We start from the raw sequence: 18,150 nt of genomic DNA, 5'->3' as shown, positions 1-18,150 counted from the left end.
TGCTGGCAGGGCTGGGGGCACACCGAGTGACCCCCCCCCCCCCCCCTCCCCGTTAGCTTCGGTGCTTCTTCAGCGCTCCCCGGAAATCCAGCGCTCGGGGCTGGGCTCCTCCCAGGGCAACCAGGGGGTGCGCAGCGCTCAGCCCGTGTCACAGCCGTGTCCGCGGCCGGGCCGTGCGGGGCGGCGCGGGGCGCTCCGGGAGGGCGGGCGGGAAGCGGCGGCGCGGAGCTGTCCTTCAGCACCACGGCACCTGCCGGCCGGCGCCGCTCCGGGCGCTGCGGGGCCGTGCGGGGCCGGCGGGCAGTGAATGGGCGGCGGGCGGGCGGCGGGGGGGCCGTGCGGGCGCGCAGGCGCAGGGCTGCGCGGCTCCTCAAGGTGTTGGCGGCGCGGCCGAAGATGGCGACAGACTGAGGGCAATGGGGCCCGGCGGTGGGTGCGGCGGAGGGGCCGGCGGGCTGGCGCAGCCCACGGGGAAGCGGAAAGCCGAGTGAGAGCGGGGCCGGGGCATGCCCACGCGCGGCGGGCCGGGGCCGGGAGCGGGGCCGGGAGCGGGGCCGAGCCGGCGCCGCCTCCTCCTCCTCCTCCTCCTCCTCCTCCTCCTCCTCCTCCTCCCGCCGCACCATGCCACGGCCGGCGGCGGCCTGTAGGCGCGGGCATGGAGGCGGCGGCGGAGCGGCGGCGGCGCGGCGGCCGCAGGTGACATTGGCGGCAGCGCGGCCGCAGGACCCCCGCGCCGCCCCCGCGGCATGATCCGCGGCGCCTGGATGTACCCCCGCGGGGGCGCCGGCGGCGGGGCGGTGTGCTGCGCGCCGCGCCGCAGCGACAAACCCGTGGCCGACCCCGAGCGGGCGCAGAAATGGCGCCTCTCGTTGGCCTCCCTCCTCTTCTTCACCGTGCTCCTCTCCGACCATCTGTGGCTCTGCGCCGGGGCCAAGCTGCGCGCGCGGGAGCGGAGCGGCGCGGGGAGGCCGCGGGGCCGAACGGCCCGAGCGCTGCAGGAGCCGCCCGCCGGCAGCTGCGAGGCGTTCCTGGGCAACCTGAGCCGCGCGCCGGGCCCCGCGCCGTGCCCCGCAGCCCGCGCGGACCTGGACTCGGCGTGCGCCCGGCTGCACTCCCTGCAGCGCCTGCTGGGCTCCTTCGCCGGCGTGCCGCTGCGCTCGCCGCCCGCCACCGCCCTCTTCTCCTCGCCCTCCTCCAAGAGGAACTTCTTACAGGCGTACTTTAGGAACTTCAACCTCTCCTTTTGTGATACTTACACGATCTGGGACCTGCTGCGGGAAATGGGAGGCCCGGACAGCTTGGATTGCAGCGTGGAGAACCTGATGGTGGATCTGGTGGCGGTGGCGGCGGGCGCGCTGGGCGGGGAGGCGTGCAGCAGCTGCGTGCAGGCCTACCAGCGCCTGGACCAACACGCTCAGGAAAAATACGAGGAGTTCGACCTCTTGCTGGAGAAGTACCTGCAGTCGGACGAGTACTCGGTCAGGTCCTGCATCAGAGACTGCAAGGTAGGAGCGGGGCCCCGCCAGGGCTATCCGCGGTGTGGCTGTGAAACGGGCCGGGGTCGTGGGGAGGTTGAAGGGAAGGGATGGGGCACTGGGCAGAGGTCCTAGCCACGGCAGGATGGCGTGCCCTCGTGTCCCCATACTGGTCCCTAAGTCCATGGTGTGGGACCGGAGCCCCAGGGTGGGACTGGAGCCCTGGGACGTGGCACAGTGCTGAGCATCCCCTCGCACCCACCCACCCACATGCACTGCAGACTCCAGCAACGCACGCAGGTTGAGTAGATCAGGTGTGAGACCTCCCACCTCTGCCTCTGGCCTGCACAGAGCGCTGGGGCAGCGCAGGGCCTTCCCTGTGCACTGCTGTACAGGATGTACAGATGGTGGTGACCTGAGATGAACCACAGAGCGGAGCCCCCTCCCCAGGGGCAAGGTGGGTGCGCAGACATCTCCCAGCACCTCAGCCCCTTGTCCTGGGGGTTGGACTGGTTGGTGTCACCCAGCATCACCCGCGCCCAGCCCAGGATGCATGGTACAAGGGGCCGGGAGCTCGCTCTGGGGCAGGTATCACCAGCCCTGCCTTTGGGGCTGTACCCCAACGTGTGGCCCCATCTCCATGCCCTGCTGCACCCGTAGAAGGTGACAGAGCCCAAGTCTCGCAGGCATCGCCTTGCTGTCAGCAGAGCAGAGGTCTGCGGGGCAGCCCATGTTCCTAAAGCCACAGGACTGCTTTCCAAGCATCTCATGGACTAGATGTTGCTCCTCTTGGGCATTCCTCTCCTTTCCCCTCCCTTCAGTGCTGTCTCCAGGAAGCACAGTGGTCCCGGTAATTAAACCTGCAGCATCTGGGAGCAGCAGGAGTGCCATAGCTAGGCACTGTGTGTGTGCGTCACCACAGAGGGCTGCAGGCACAGCATCCCTGGGAGTGGGACAGGACTGCCCCTTGCCTGGAGCATGTCAGGAGACACATGGAGCTGCACAGCAGTTCCTGGAGCAGTGTTTTCTCCTGGGGAAGCACAGACCTGCTGGAGGTGGTGCCTTTCACTGTGGGCATGGCCGTGTGGTGCTGCTGGGGCTCTCAGCAGCTCCTGCATGGAGCCGTTGTTGGGAGGGAGCTGGTGTTGGCATGCTGGACTGGTGCCAAGCCAGGTAATTGCAGTCTGCATGCTGAACTTCCCCCTGTGGTTCTGCAGCTCCTTAGTACTCCACTTGCACCAAAGGGTTTGGTGCTGCTGCTCTGCTCCTGACAGCAAAGGAAGCAATGTACCTCATGCCATGTGTGTGCCAGTGGTGCCCAGTGGGCTCAGTGGAGTGCAGGAGGAGATGGGAGGGAGCCCACTCTCTGCAAGGTGCCTGCGTATGCCCAGGGGCATTGGGATGTAGGCAAGCTTGTGTACAAACAGCTGGCACCAGTGGTTCCAGTGGGTAGTTCCTTCACCCAGTGTTATCCCACTGGGATTAAAAGATGGTGAGGAGAGGTTGGCTTTTTAGGAGAGCAGAAGGAGCATGAACACCATGTATGAGGTGGGGTTTTGGCAGAGCTCCCTACGTCTACTGCTCCCCAGCATCGCCCTTCCTGGTACAGAGACCTCGAGAGCAGTGATCAGAAAGAGAAAATAGACCTTGTCTATGGTAAAGAGGTGTTCTCATTGACTCCAGAGCACTAGAAACAGAGCCTGGCTCGGATGAGTTTTCCTTCGGTGTCCGTGGGCTGAGCATCCTCGATGAGAAAGCAGGAAACGAGCTTGGGAGCTGAAGGCAGCTCCCGACTCACCCGCTGTCACACTCACACTCTCCTCCTTGCAGCATCTGCGAGCACAGCTCTGGGCAGCAACAGGAGGGTGTGAGCAGCATGTGCAACCTGTGAGCGCTCACCCGTGTGAGATGCGGGGAATTTCCCATGCCTGAATTTTCCAAGGTGTCCGTGCAATCTCTCGGCTCTCCCTCTCTTTTCAGCATCTGGTGAGCATCAGGCCGCTTGCTTGAGGTGCTTCTGTCTGCATTGAGGTGCCTGGGGGCTTTCAGCAGTGGAAAGCTCAGCCCTGCCCTTTCTGTGTGAGTCCAGACTCAGTTTGGTGCGTTCTGGCCCTGTTTCCTCATGGCTCAGCAGGGCTAGACTGGCAGCACTGTCTGGCGGGACTTTGAAACAGCCAGGCTTTGCAATCCCTGCCCAAGCACTGAATAATATTGAGTTTTCCAATGTTGCTTTTGGCTGTGTGCTGCTGGAGTGAATACCTGTGTGCAGCAACAGCAGACAGCTGCTGCCCAGCGGTGGCAAAATGCGTGGGTCAGTGACAGCAAAAAGTGAGAGGAGAAAAATACAACAGGGAGGTGGCCAACAGCCTGACCCTGCCTCCATTCATACCTTCCTGCTCCGCAGCAGGGGCTGGGAGATGAGATGCCAGCAAGGAGAGCAGCTCCGTCCTGCTCACCCGTGCGCCCCTCAGTTGCTGTCCCACTGCAGGGCCGTGTCTTCCCCAGCAGTGACGTCCCCAGGGAGCAGCACAGCTCAGAGAGCAGCACTGGGGAACTGGGAGAGAGTGAACCAGCGTGGGGATGTGGGCCGTGCTGCTTTAACACAGCAACCGAAGTGGTGCGGGTGCCGCTCAGACACTTGGATGCTCCCCGTGTTTTGGGTGAGTGTGTCAGTTCTGCTGCCCTCCTCCTGCATGTTTCGTACCCTTTGTGGCTGCAGGGCAGGAGGGGCTCTGTGCACACAGTGGCTGTGCTCAGAAGGGCTCTGGCAGCTGGATACCCACAAACACGGTGGGTGCTGTGGCCACATCTCCCTGGGGACACCTGGGGCACGGGGAGCCTTTGCGCACGCGAACGATCTGCTCCATCTTTGCAGGATGCAGTGCAGGGGGAATCCCCGCTGCTTCGAGCTGCCATCCCTTGGGATACTTCAGGCTGATTTTCTTCCCTTGTTTTCTTGTCTTTCTGGGTAGACAGAATGCAGCGCTGCCTCTCACTGAGCTGCCGTGAAATGAGATGTTTGTTGCTTTAAAGGCGGTGGCACTGCGCGTGTGCTGCCCAGCGCAGCCAATCGCCGCCCGGAGAGCACTCCGAAAAGCACGCATCCCCACCCTCGTTAGGGCAAATAAAGATCTATGGGATGGAGCCTGGTGAATTAGGGACTCATTAAGCTGCGAGAAACAAAGCTGCAGAGGGAGAAAGCCTGACAGGCGGGAGCTGCTGGGCGATGCTGGGCAGCTGCCTGGGCAGGACCTGTAGCATCTCAAGGCAGATTAGAACAGCGGGGCTTCACTGAGTGCAGGGCTGGCACTGCATCGCCCTGCAGGCCTGGCTCTGTCCCCATGCTGGTTTCCTCATCGTCTGTTAGGGAGCAGGACACAGCTTTACCTCCCCAGGTTTTTGGGCAGTGCAATGAGAGATGGAGTTTGGTCTCCATGTGAGCAGTGGAAGCAGCTGGGATACGACGTGGGGATGTCTGGCTGAGCTGCCCTTCTGCCCTGCTGTTTTCTTGCTCTGGTACAGGGGGTCAGAGAGGAGGGATGGGAGCAGGGAGAGGGGTTGCAGCACCCACCTGCAGCAGGAAGGGTCTGAGGTGCATCCGGACCACTGCCATGCCCTGAGAGGTGTGCTGATAGCCATGGCCCTGAAAACAAAAGGAAAAGTGCTGTCTTTTCCCCAGAATTGCTCTTTGCTCTTTGCTGGTGATGGCATTACTCACATTTCATGAGGTGAACAAAAAAAAAAATCCCAAATAAACAGTGGATCAATGCAGTACTTAAATTGGGAATTTTAGCAAAGACCATATGTGCGGGCTTAGCCGAGCATGCAGTGCAGCACTGCACACCCATCCCCTATAAACAGAGGTAATCTCTTTCAGCCCTGAACCACGATGTGATTAAAAAGAAGGAATCTGAACCAAAGGAGCGTGCAGTTGGTGAGCAGTCGGTGTGCAGTTGCAGCAACCATGGCACAATTCATACACCTCATGCAAGATCTTTGAAAACTCAGATCAGAGATGGGCAGGGTCTTCTGCAAGCAAAACGGGAGAGGCAGAAAGGGAATGGGCTGCTGTGTCGTGCAAAGGGGGCATTCTGCTGGTGGATCCCACAGGGCAAAAAGGAAAAAAGGAAAGAAAACCAATCCAAGTTTCTGACCTCAGCCAGACTTTGTGCAGCAACAGCCAGGTTAGCAAATGGTGCATGAGAGGGTGAGAGCTCCGTCTCCATCGGCTGTCACCGGGCAGCTACAAGTGACGCAGGTGCCAGCGCTGCTCCAGTGCCTGTGTGCTGCAGGCGCATGCCGTGGTGCCGAGCAGCTTTGTGCCTCCAAGCAGGACATATGGGGTGAGGCTGGAGCAGCTCCCCGAGCCTCCAGCAGCTGGAGGTGATGGCTTTGGAGAGCACCCAGCATGCGAGGTGCTGCTGGGCTGCGGGCAGCAGGCGGTGAGCTCAGCAGAACGTGCCCAGTGCTGGTGAGCTGCTGGGCTGGAGCAGGGCCACCTCCCGCTGGGGCTGTGTGACAGGCAGCAGGACGTGCTGTCCCTGCAGACAAGGGGACCTAGCAGTGTCACGCTGCCTTGTGCAGCCCCGATGCTCTCTAGCACCCCAAGGCACTGCGCCAGGTGCGGGAGCTCATGGCAGAGCGTGAAGCCCCAGAGGCAGCGGGGCTCCGTGGCAGCGATGCCCACGGGGTTTTCCTCTGCTGGCAGCAGGCAGGATGCACCTGGGCTGTCACCGGGATGCCATTAGGATGCGGCTCATGCGTGGCTCTGCACAGAGGAAGCAGGGCTCCGCTGTCGTTTGAAGGGCAATGACTAAGGGACAGCAAATCTGTGAATGAGACACGGAGGCTGCTTCGGTGGGAAGGAGCCGACCCTGCCTGCCCACAGGCCCTGCTCACCTTCCCCTTCTCTCTTCCCTGGGCTTTTGCCGGTGTGGCAGTGGCATCCCCTGGCAGGGTTTGGGCGTTGCAGATCCCTGCCCGGTGAGCATCGCGGTGCTGCTGGAGAAGGAAGCGCTGCCTGCCTGCCCCACGCATCCCCGAGGAGGAAGGCATGTGCTTGGCATCACAGCTGACATCTCTGCATGGCAGCCTCTCAGAGCAGCTGGTAAATGGGTGCTGGGCAGGGGCAGCTAGAAATGGGAAAATGCTGCGAGAACTTGAGTGGGGGAACAAGCCACGGCCCCCAGGTTATCTCCCAGCCCTGGGTGCTTTGGGGGATGTCTCCCGCTGGGGAGCTCCTTGCTGTGTCACTGATGCCACGTGCAGCAGTGCTTTTTTTGTGGATCCCCACCAGTTGGCAGCAACTCCTTGCTGGGCAGCATCAGTGCATGCAATTAAGGGGTGGTTCTCCTGCACGGTGATTAAGGTGCTGGAGCTGGCTGTGGTCTCGGCCTCGGTGGCATCTTGCTGGACTTCTCTCCCCAGTGCTCCCTGGGGTGGCACCGCCGTTAATCACAGGAGGTAATGAATCTTCACATGGCGCTGTGCAGTCTGGTTCTCTGCATGTGGGTGGTGTGTGCCTTAAACCCTGTCTTGCATCACAGCAAGGGGCACAGCAGTTGGGCCGTGCAGGGTGCTCAACACCCTGCTCTTGAGCAAGGCCAGGGTGAGCCCGGTGAGCCGAGGAGACCCCTCTGTGCCAGAGAGACTTCTCCTAGCTGCAGCCTGCCATGGGTAATTTATCGTGTGTGGCACTGAAGTGTCTAGCCCTTATTTTTTTATATCCTATCTAATGTAACAGGATGTTCTCATTATCTGTATAAATGTTTAATCTGCTTTTGAATCCCAGCTGCAGCAGTATCTAATGGGGGTGAATTCCTCAAGCGCTCCTAATAGACGGCGGGCACCCGATTTTTTCCATCTGTCCCGACTCTGCCATCATCATCATCTTCATCTCCATAACCGTCTTTAATCACTTTGTCACTAATCAGCCAGCCAGCAGCGAGGCTGCAGCTCCCCAGCGCTTCCCCAGCAGCTGCAGCAGGGAGAGCTGCTCAGGGAGGCTGTGTGCTGGGGTAACTTCATTGCACGTCTGGGCCTTGCTGTGACGTTGGTCTGCTCCGTCCCTGGAGTCAGGCTTTGTGGATGGTTGTTGTCAATGGGGACGGTGCCTGCTGGATGCCTGGGTGCCCAAGTGGTGGGGAATCCCAGTGAGGATCAGTGGGCTTTCACGCGTGTCCCAGTGTGTCGATGCTGATCAGCTGTGGAGCAGCCAAGGAGGGGGGGATGCAGTGATGTCCCCCCCCCGGGTGATGGTGCAGATGTGCCCAGGGAGCAGTGGTTTGGCACACCTGGTGCACGCAGTGCCATCCATCCCAGTGTTTCCATCCCTCCATCCCTACAGCCCTGAGGATGCCCTGTCGGCGTCCTGTGGCTCCAGACAGCCCAATCCCCATTTGCTGGCCACCAGCTGCACGTCCCCCCTGCTGCCCACCTCCATCCCCTTCCCACACATACCTTCACGCTCCCCAGGCCGCGCTTCCTTGCTGCCCCTCTCCCCTCTCAATCCCAGCCAAACCCCTTCTAAAAGGGGACAGAAAGCAGCTGCCAGGATTTACAGCCGCCCCTCTTGCTGCGTGGGAGCGCTGCTGCCTTCTGCCTTTGCTCTTGGGTTCATGTGCATCTGAAGTTTCTCAGGACAGCGCCTGTCTGCTCCCCGCGTCCTGCAGCACAATGGGGCCTGCTTCTATAAGACTCAGTGTGCATTTTGTTTGCGTTCAATACATTTGTTTTACAGCACTGCCTGCAGGCAGCCCACCAAGACTGGGGCCACTTTGTCCCAGACGCTGCCCCAGCGTGGGCAGAGGGGACGGAGCTGGCTGCGGGCACCAAGCGCTCTGCCGGCATCGCAGAGGCATGGCACAGACTGGGGTCTGCACTCTCAGGAGCTCTTCCACCCCATTGAGTCCCCACTGGGAGGAAGGACACGTCTACCCCAAGGTGGCATTGAGTAATTAAATGGCAATGTTGTTTCGTGGCAACTAGAGTGTCCGAAGAAGCAGGGTGGTATCAAAAGCAGCAGCACATGGCCAGACCTTGGTGGCAATGGGGCCACCGTGGCAAGGCTGCACTGGGTGAACTGGGGGCTGTGGTGGGGGAGCAGTGGTCCGAGGTCCCACACTGCCAGGTTCCTGCACCGGGCTGCCTGCTGTCAGTGCAGGGGCTGCTGCCTCTCCCATCATCCAGTGGTGATGTTATGGAGCCATACCACCGGGTTGAGGTGCCCAGGGCTGTGTCCCCAAAGTGCATACCCAGCCACATTCCCAGGGGTTGCTTCCTGTTCTGATACAGACTACAAATAAGGATGATTCCTCATTTGCTGGGATAAGCGTGGGCTGAAGTGCTGCTCTGTGCTCAGCTCATTGGTGCTGAGCTGGGGCTGAGCCAAGGGGATTTCAGAGCTGCCCTGCATGGGATGCATCCTGCAGCATCAGTGCCACATATGGCTCCAGGTCGGACCTTCTCATGTCCTTCTCTTTGGGTGAACCAAACCACCTAAGCCTCACATTTCCCCCTTTCCCAGCATCCCCACAGTGGTTAAATTTTATGTGTGTGTGTGTGTGCAGAGGTCCAGGGGCTGGTATTCCCCTGTCTGTGTGTCTGCATCTGATCTGCGGTGCGGAGGGAGGATTTGTCCGAGCAGTGGAGGTGCATGGAGGTCGTGCTGTAAAGCTGTTTTCTTTGAGTTTTGAAAGAGAAGAGCTCAGGGGGCCGCTTGTGTCTCTGACTTGCTCTGAGGAGGGTTTTTTAACTGGGGAGGCCATATAATCTATAAAAGAATGGGCTTTATGCTGGCTTCTTTATTCCAAGAACTGGGCATTCAAATGAAGATGCTAAAAGCGTGTTTCTTCCTGCAGTCACGAAGGTCAGCAGTGCTGGGAGCAGCCTGACAGTGCTGCAGGGTAATCCTGGGGTGGTGAGGCCGGGATGAGGTCTGCTCCTGGGGTGCGGATGGCTCTCCTTCATGGTGCCGCCGCTCTGGATGAGACAGAGGATGCTTGGCTCCAGCACTGTCAGCACCAGGCACGGGAAAACACCATAAAAAACAGCATGAAGAAAAAAAGAAATTGCACGAAGTTATGTTTTTAGTTCCCCCCCTCCCATCCCAAAGCAGAGCTTGTGAATATGGCAGGGCCAGGCTAACGCGGCCACGACGCAGCTCCGGGAATATCAAAGTTACCGAAAAAACAGCTGTTCCCGATATGATGTTAGCACAGCCTATAGCAGGGCTAATGAGAAAAAAATACAACGCTGCTTAAAAAGCTCGACGTCGTTAATGTCAGAATTGCAGGCAGCGGTAATTGAATACAGCGCTAATTGGACGTTGCAGGCTGTGTTTGTGACTCCTGGCCGGCCGCTAGCAAGCATTCCCTTAATCCTCTGCCATCCAGGGGGCTCTTCTCTCCCCCTGCCGAGCCCTGCTTCCCCCGCTGCAGCCTGATGTGCCAGAGCTTGGAGAGGTGCCCAAGCGGCTCATTAGCAGTACTCATTTCCCTGTGTCCAAGATTAATGAGGCGCAGCCACTCCAGATGCTCATGGCAGGCCGTGGTGGAAAGGCGAGTCCTGAGAGCGGCTCCTCAGGCGCGGGCAGCTCCATCTTCAGGATGGGGATGTGGGGCACCGTGGGCAGGACCTGCTGGCTCTGTGTGCGTGGTGGCACTGCTGCTGTGCGTGTGCGGCCACGGAGACAGAGCTGCCATGAGCTTGGTGGCACCGGCAGTGAGGAGGAGGAGGAGGAGGAAGGGCATGAGCACAGAGCGGCGTGCAGAGCAGATCCACCCCAGCACTCCTGGATTGTTCTGCAGAGCTGACCTCGGTGCCTTCTCCCAGCACTCCCCAATATTACTGTGATTAAGTGCTGCTCTGAGCAGCTTTGCCAAGCTCTAAACTCAGGCGTGGTTTCTCCAAGCCCCCAGTTTGCCTGCAGCTTGCAGAACAGCTGGTTGCAGCCAATCCGTGCCCGCCTCCTGTGCAGCAGGAGGGCAGCACCCTGCTCACCTGCACAGGGACACACTGCCTTGCTCAGGCACAGGATGGCAGCAGGTCTGCCTTGTCTTTGCAGGACAAGATAGATTTGCAGACAAAGATTCCCTGCTTCTTTCCCTGCCCTCGTTGTCTCCCTCCCCTTCTGCAAATCCCTGTATGGAGAAGCAGATTTTGAGCCACAAGCAGAATTTCCCAGGGCGCATCCCCAGCTCCGTGTCCTGCTCTGGTGGGAGAGCAGCTGCTTGTTGGGCTCATTACGGCCATTGCCCAGGTGAGAGCCAGGGATGCTCCTTCATCCCTGCATTGGTCCTCCCAAATGTAGCTGGGATAGTCCAACAGCCATCACTGCTGTTGGCAAAACACTGACATCAAAACCAATCGAATTACTTCAGAACAAACAAACAAACCATTATCTGGTTTTGTGTGGAAATTCTCAGGGCACAGGAAAGGCTGTCTTTTGGGGGGGTTCTTGTGCACCTCCAGGATTCAAGTGCAGGCAGATAGCTCACCTTCCTCACTGCCTATAAATGGGGTCAGATGCTTGCCCCTTTCCCCAGCAGCAGCAGAGCTCCATGTGCTTTCATGGTCGTCCAGGCAGTGCTCTGAACTTCTGGGAGACCAGATCACTTGTGTTCACTTGGATGGGCTGGAGATCAGCCAAAAGCAAAAGCAGAATGGAAGAAACGCCCACCACAGCCCAACTCACTGCCTACAGAAACTGTAGAGGACAGGGAAAAATGGGTGAGCTCTCCGTGGTGAGTCAAGCAGGGAATAAATCTCCACCTGTCCTAAATTCTCACAAGTCTTTTAGAAGAGCAAGAGAAAGCAGGCTGCATGAGATAAGCTCAGAGGTATCGAAAGCTGCTGAAAACCTGAGCTGTAAGCTCAGTGCTTAGCGCAGGGAGCCGTGGCTTTGATGGAAAGATGCTGGTGCCTTCTTGTTGGCATGCACAAGTCCTGGAAATGCCCGACGCTCAGCCTGGCTGGAGGTAAGTGGGGCACTGAGCACCTGGCCGACCCCACGTGCATCCCACATGGACCTCACACACCCCTCAGCTGCTCCCCAGCCCACCTGTGTGCCCTGGGTGACTCATGGCTGTGTGGAGGCTGGAGGATGGTCTGGAGGAGACCGTGGGTTTGACTGGAGCTGCTTTTCCTTCTCTCCTAGCATGGCCAGGGCTGGGGCAGTGCAACTTAGGAGGAAGTGTGGTCGGTGGGTCCTGTCTGCTCACAGCTGGGGTGGTCACTGCTTCTGAGCAGCAGCACAGGAAAGAGACACGGATGATGAAAGGGAGGGAAGAAATGCGAGAGTAAATCAGTCTGGCTCGCCTAAGTTATGACTAAACGGGGAGTATGATACATCTGCAAATATTAGAAATGTGTAAACACAGAGGAGGGAGAGGGATGATTTATGGGATGATTGAAGGGAATGAACTTTTGGATGGGAAAATGTAGGTCAAGTAGCGAGGAGAACTTGCAGGCATTGAGATAACTGTTGGCAGCAGGAGCAGCTCCTCCTCGGGAGTGGGGCTGAAATCCCATGGCGGCAGTGGGGACTCAGGGGGGGCGGGTGGCAGCACGGGGGTCCCCCTGGGAATGGCAGCAGGGTGATGTGGCCCCTCCAGAGCAGAGCAGGCCATGTGTGGGCCGTGCACTGCGTGTGCAGTTTGGTCCTTTTCCTGTTCCTGCACCGTGTGGGGGTGGAGGCGATGATTTGTTGCTGTGTGCACAGTCAGTTAGTGTTTGCAGCAGGACCTCAGTGTAACACAGCGTGCTGTATATGAACCGTGCTCTTCACTATTTGCTATTTAGTATTTGTAACCGTGGAGCGTGGAAGAGAGCATGCAAGAGAGGCTTCAGTGGCTTTCTGTGCTGTGTTGTTGGCAGGCTGGCTTCAGGGGAAAAGCCCAAAAGATCGCTCACAAAAAGCAATTGGTGGTGAGTTGTCTGGCAGCGGATCTGTGGTTTTAGTCCTGGTGTCTCAGGCTTTATCTGCTGTCTTCCAGGCTCACTTTTCATAGAATCATACAATCACAGAATGGTCTGGATTGCAAAGGACCACAATGATCATTCAGTAACAACCCTCTGCTATGTGCAGGTCGCCAACGAGCAGCCCAGGCTGCCCAGAGCCACATCCCGCCTGGCCTTGAATGCCTGCAGGGATGGGGCATCCACAGCCTCCTTGGGCAACCTGTTCCACTGCCTCACCACCCTCTTTTGCCCTGAGACATCTCATGAGCTGTACCTAACTGTGTGGGAGCTGTTGATCACAGCCTGAACCTCTGATTGACCATCTGAGGTGAGCACTGAGTCAGCCCTGGGAGCACAGGTGAAGGCAATTCTCCTGTGCTACTGGAAGGGCTGGAGCCAGGCTGCACCTCTCCTAGGCCCCATTGAAGAACTGCCTACCAGTGGGGAAGGGTCTCTTCTGGAGATTGCTCCTCTTGGAGTATTCTTAGTGAGCCCAGGACAAGGGTAAGCTTTCCATCCATTCTTCTTTAGTGTGGTAACCAGTTTGGCCTAACTTTCTTGTATATTTCTCAATTATAACATCCGCATGTTTGCTGATTATACATTAACTCATTCTGTTTGTGGTGCAGCCGGCGCATCCTGTTTATAACCCCGGAAAGACTTTGGCTTTCAGGACAACTCATCCCACCCAGCTTCAGCCATTTGAAGTATCTGATCTATGCTGGCTGTCAGGCACCAAGCCCTGGAGCTGCCCAGCGCTCACCCTGGTTGGAGGCAGAGTGGGGCACTGAGCACCTGGCCGACCCCACGTGCATCCCCATGGCCTCAGCATCCCTCAGCTGCTCCCCAGCCCACCGGTGTGCCGCTGGGTGACTCATCCTCAGCAGCCAGCAGGGAGGGAGCAGCACCTCCTATACGTGCAGCCTGTGCCGGTAGCTCAGATAACAACTGCAGTAACGAGTTCACTTAGAAGGTCAGAAATCGAGTCCCGAACGCCTAACAGAACGAAACGTTTTGACCGGGGCGCGTTTGTGGCAGGAGGTGTATTTCATAAGGCTGCTGTTCTCGCTGCCTTTTCTTCCTGTCGCTCTGACAGCCGGGCCGATGCTCGCTGCCCGCCCGGTGCCCCGGACTCGCCCGCTCCGTGCCCGCGGAGCGCAGCTGCGTGCCGCCCGTGCCCCCTAACGGGGAGAAGGGGAACGCGCCCGGCCGGGCGGCACGGCGCCGAGCCCGTCGGCGGGATGGAGCGCCGGGATCGCGCTTCTCGTGCGGGCTGAGGGGCAGAAGTGAGGACTTGCCGAGCTGTAGAAGCACAGGGTCATCGGGTGGCTTAGATGGGACCTTAGAGATCATCCGTCGCTGTCCTGTCTGGCCAGCGGATGCTTTCTCCTGGTTCTCCTTCCTGCCTAACGTAACTTATCGTTACCTGCTGAAGCGCTCAGCGGTCTGCTGTGTCTCACCGAGCTCCCGCTGAGAGCAATGGGAGGCATTTCTTTCTCTGAGCAGAACCCACGTGCCTGCTGAGCACCGTGGGGCAGCTCGGTGCTGTGTGCTTCCCTGGGTCTCGTCCTCCTGGCTTCCCAGCACCCTGAGGAATGCAGGCTGCTCAGGAGGGCCGGTGCTGGTTATCCTTACTTGCAGTCCTATAATACCTTATCTGCAGCCTTACAGAACCCCGTCTGCAGCCCTTTAAGTCCATGTCCGCGCCATGGAGAAAGAGGTTCAGGAGAAGGAGGAGGCAGTGGGGTTGGGGAAGCCATTACCCCAGGCTCGCTGCCCTTCTCCCCTCCTCCTCGGCCCCAGAGAATGAGCTCAGTCAGATGCAGATCCAGAAGCAGAGCTCTGAGCTCTCCCTCCCAGCCGTGTCCTCGTGGGCTGATTACAGTCAGTCCCTCCTCTGGAGCTGTTCCACTTTGTCTAAATAATTAACATCCAGAGGGCCAGAGAGAAAAAGCAGGGCTGCAGCTGGAGCTCCACTTCCCAGCTGAAGCCCTGGCCACAGGGCTATTGCCTGCTCCGTGTATTGCATCCTGGCCCCCAGTAAATTTGATCTGATGAAAGTTTCAGCAAAGCACGCTTCCATGAAAATTCTAGTTTTCATGAATTGGCATTTTCCAGGAAAAAAAAAAAAAGGGGGGGGGGGGGGGGTGAAAAGCAATGGAAAGAACTTGCCAAGAATTTCCCAACCAGCATTAATCCTGAGACACTACTATGGTCCAAACAGACGATGATAAGGATCTATGGAAAACATGGGGAAACAAAGAAGAGATGTTTTTAAAGCCTCCAGAAAATAAAAATCCAGCTGGAAGGAGGGGCATGGGGTTTATCCCAGCACGCTCAGGAGGGAGATTCATTCCCTTTGAATCGCAGGGAGCCCTTTCTAGTTGGTTTCAAAGGAAGTTGGATGTGGTCATTAATGTGACCTTCATTTTGTTGCTAAATGATACGTTTGTGGATGAGCTGGAAATGCTGGGGAGGTGCAGCCTGGGGAAGCTCATTGCTCAGAGCTCTTCTCCAGTGCAGTTGGGCACTGCCCCCCATGCCCAGTGCCTGGGAGATGTGGGGGTGAGCTCTGCACTGTGGCCATAGGGCTGTGCCTGGCCCCACGTCTCTGCAGCTACAGCAGGCACTGAGGTGGGGAGGTGGGCATGGTTGTGTGCTTCTGAGTGGCTTTTCCAGCAGGCAGAGAGCTCGGAGATGCCCAAAAAATGGGCGGCTCCACGGGGAGGGCACCAGCAGCTCAGCACGTCCCTGCCCATCCTATGGCTGGTGCCACGTAGTTGGTTCACTTCTGTGATGACTTTTATGTGATTCGATGAGCTCTGCAGCCTCTCAAGTTCTCCTTTAGCTGGCGGTTAGCTCAGTAAGCAGCCCAGATGTGCCGACGAGCACTTCCAAGTGAGATAGGGGCCCTCTTCCTGTTAACCCAGCTCTCTGCATCTCTGGGTCTGCCAGGTGCTGGGGAGTGACATGTCCCTCTTGGTGACTTCCCCTAGGCTGTCTACAAGGCCTGGCTGTGCTCCGAGTATTTCAACGTGACACAACAACAGTGCCAACACCGGATCCCATGCAAGCAATACTGCCTGGAGGTGCAGACCAGGTGCCCGTTTGTGTTACCGGACAACGACGAGCTGATCTATGGAGGCTTGCCTGGCTTCATCTGCACGGGTAAGGATGGCGGGGCTGCGAGGGATGGAGGTGCACCTCATAGGGGTGCTGTATGGTCTTGAAGTCTCTTTGGGAGGGAGGAGGAGGTTCCTGGGCTGGGTCCCCTCCGTGCCACCGCACTGACCCCACTCCTTCCTGCAGGGCTGCTGGAGAGCCAGCTGCCCGAGGAGGAGGCCAAGTGCTGCGAGGTGCAATGGGACTCCTGCGACCACCCCCCAGACAGCAGCTCCGACACATCCCCCAAATCCACGGCGTCAGAGTCGCTCCATTACCACCGCCACGACCCCCACCTCCATCACCAGCGGCAGAACCACTACCATCTCTACCACCACCACCAGTACCACCACTCCCCGTCCTTGCTGCCGGTCTCCGCAGGGTCTCGCCTGGGCAGCAGCAGGATCCGGCTGTGCGTGCTGGTTCTGATGCTCCTCCACACCATGGTGTCTTTCTCGAGCGTGCACAGCGGCGGCGGGGGGCTCGGCCCAGAGACCCTGCCCTCCTTGGATGAGAGCGTGGCGCGGGACGAGTGATGCAGAAGGCAGAGCCGACCTCCGAGAGGAAACGCCAGATCTTTTTCCACGAAAGGGGGCACATGCTATTCCTCCAATGGGAGGCACGGGATCGGGGGTGACGCACACAGACACACCCCCACACATACCCCCAAGAGCTGCTCGCCGCGGGGCATCCCCGTGATGAAGAGTCTCTAATGCGCACAGAGCTGCGGGACTCGGCGGTGAGAAGGGTTCAGTCAGCAGCAGCCAGGCGGATGGGGATGGGGAATGGAGGGGGTGGGACCCCTCGGGAGGTGGCCCCATGGGTACCACATGTGCCTTGGGTACCCACCAGCTATGTGCCAGGAGCGTGGAAATCAGCCTAACCCTCATTTCTCCTCTGTCCATAACGCCCAGCACCCTGTGCTCCCAAATGGGTGGGAGGGTATGGAGACAGCATCTCTCTGCAAACCCTTCTCTTTCCTTCCCATCCCTGGGGAAAACCCAGCAAGGCACGGCAGTCCCTACATGGCCTGGCCAGGCTCCTGCTGCTGGTGGTGCTGGCAGGGCTGTAGGATGCTGTCCTATGGTGCTGGTGGGGTTGGTGGGGCAGGAGGATGCTGCGCTGTGGTGCTGGTGGGATTGGTGTCACTTGGCCCAGTGCTCCTTGCTTTGCAACATGATGGTTCCATTTACCATCTCTTGTTTGCTTTCCCCATGGGAGAGGCTGCTCTCAGGGAGGTGTTAGGGAGACGTGGTGAAGCTGAGGGTGTCTTCAGCTTGCAGTGGGATCAAGGCTGGTAACAATTGGATGAAAGGCTTCAAAGGGCATCCTTCCATGCTTTGCGGCCACAAATCATCTACTGGATGGCAGAAGGACTGGGTGAAGGGCTGGAGAAATCTGGCTGGTAGGGATGGTCTCCCACACAGAGCAGAGGCGCTAATAAGGCCCAGCTGGGGAAGGGAGTTCTCCCAAATGCTTTTTATCAATAGTTGCCCCCAGATCAGAGAACATTGAGGAACCCGCCCAGAGCAGCGGCGCTCGCTCAGGCAAGGTGCAGCCTCAGTCAGTGCAGACTTTTTATACCTGAGTTCAGCATTTCTGGGCATTCGGCCCCAAACGGACACCACGTCCCTCCCTGCCATGAAGCTCCCAAATCCTCCATCCACCCACAAGGCTCTGCAGGCAGCACAGAGGAGGTGGGGAAGCAGGCTGCAGACAGCTGCGGGGGACCGTGGTCACAGTGTGGGTGCACACCTCCTGCTTCCATCCCTGCCCCTTCAGGTCAGCCCAGGGTTAGGGTCAGGGTAGCCCTGTGGAAGGAATGAGGATTGTCCTGCTCTGCCCAGACCCATGCTAGGGCCCTGTGGAGCAGTGGGGAGGTTCAGGGCTGTGAGCATCTCTGGTTCCTGATCTGGTGAGGTAAAGCAAAGCCCCACGCACAGTGGGCAGCACCAGGAACTTTGCAGGAATGGCTGCTCCCAATGTTTCCAGCCCATTCACAGACCAAAGAGGCTCTGAAAAGCAGCTGAATGTGTGACTTCTGCTTTGACTTGAACCTCAGAGCTCTGGGGAGATGTTTACACACTACCAGTTACCTGTTACCAAAGTCCTGAGGATGCAGAGCCCATGGACTTGTTGTGCAGGGCTGTCGGGTAGGAGAGCTCACGCTTGTGGGAGGTGCAGAGCATTTCCCAAGCAGATTCTATTACTGTTGCCAGCCAGGATGAATAGGTAGGGAGATTCTTGTTTGAATATTCATGGCAGCATCCCTGTATTTGCAGACTGGTTTACACCAAGCTGGGAACTCAGACGTGCAACAGCTCAGCACACAGGAGTGGGGCTGCTCCGTTTGCTGCGCTGCGGCACCACGGCGTTGTGGCGAAGAGCAAAGGCACACAGCAAGATCGAAGGAGGGAGAGCAGCCGCGTCCCATTCCTTCTTAAGGAAATGAGATTTTTCATGTACTGCCAAGAGTGAAGCTGATTCCAGGCGCCTCTCCCCGAGATAGGCTGTGTCCAATCTGGGGGAAAGCGTGGCCCCGTGTGGTGCATCA

At 58.5% G+C, this 18,150-nt stretch overlaps 1 protein-coding gene across 1 annotated transcript; it reads left to right on the top strand.

Moving 5' to 3' along the window:
- The first annotated feature begins 724 nt into the window (after nucleotides 1-724).
- Nucleotides 725-16,374, top strand: NALF2 (NALCN channel auxiliary factor 2). Its single transcript, XM_031593976.2, has 3 exons — nucleotides 725-1,505; nucleotides 15,431-15,602; nucleotides 15,744-16,374. The coding sequence occupies exons 1-3, from the start codon at nucleotides 747-749 to the stop codon at nucleotides 16,130-16,132; spliced, it is 1,320 nt and encodes a 439-aa protein (XP_031449836.2). The 5' UTR covers nucleotides 725-746; the 3' UTR covers nucleotides 16,133-16,374.
- The last annotated feature ends 1,776 nt before the right edge of the window (nucleotides 16,375-18,150 follow it).

Source organism: Phasianus colchicus, chromosome 14, assembly GCF_987193195.1.
Source record: "Phasianus colchicus chromosome 14, bPhaCol1.hap1.1, whole genome shotgun sequence".
Classification (NCBI taxonomy): Eukaryota; Metazoa; Chordata; class Aves; order Galliformes; family Phasianidae; genus Phasianus; species Phasianus colchicus.
This window is presented reverse-complemented; position numbering and strand designations above follow the sequence as displayed.

Bases quoted from the DNA above. Each gene is read 5' to 3' on its own strand.
- NALF2 (XM_031593976.2), top strand. From the start codon at position 747: ATGATCCGCGGCGCCTGGATGTACCCCCGCGGGGGCGCCGGCGGCGGG. The intron at 1,506-15,430 runs GTAGGAGCGGGG...GACTTCCCCTAG, and splicing joins CCTGCATCAGAGACTGCAAG to GCTGTCTACAAGGCCTGGCT. The intron at 15,603-15,743 runs GTAAGGATGGCG...TCCTTCCTGCAG, and splicing joins GCCTGGCTTCATCTGCACGG to GGCTGCTGGAGAGCCAGCTG.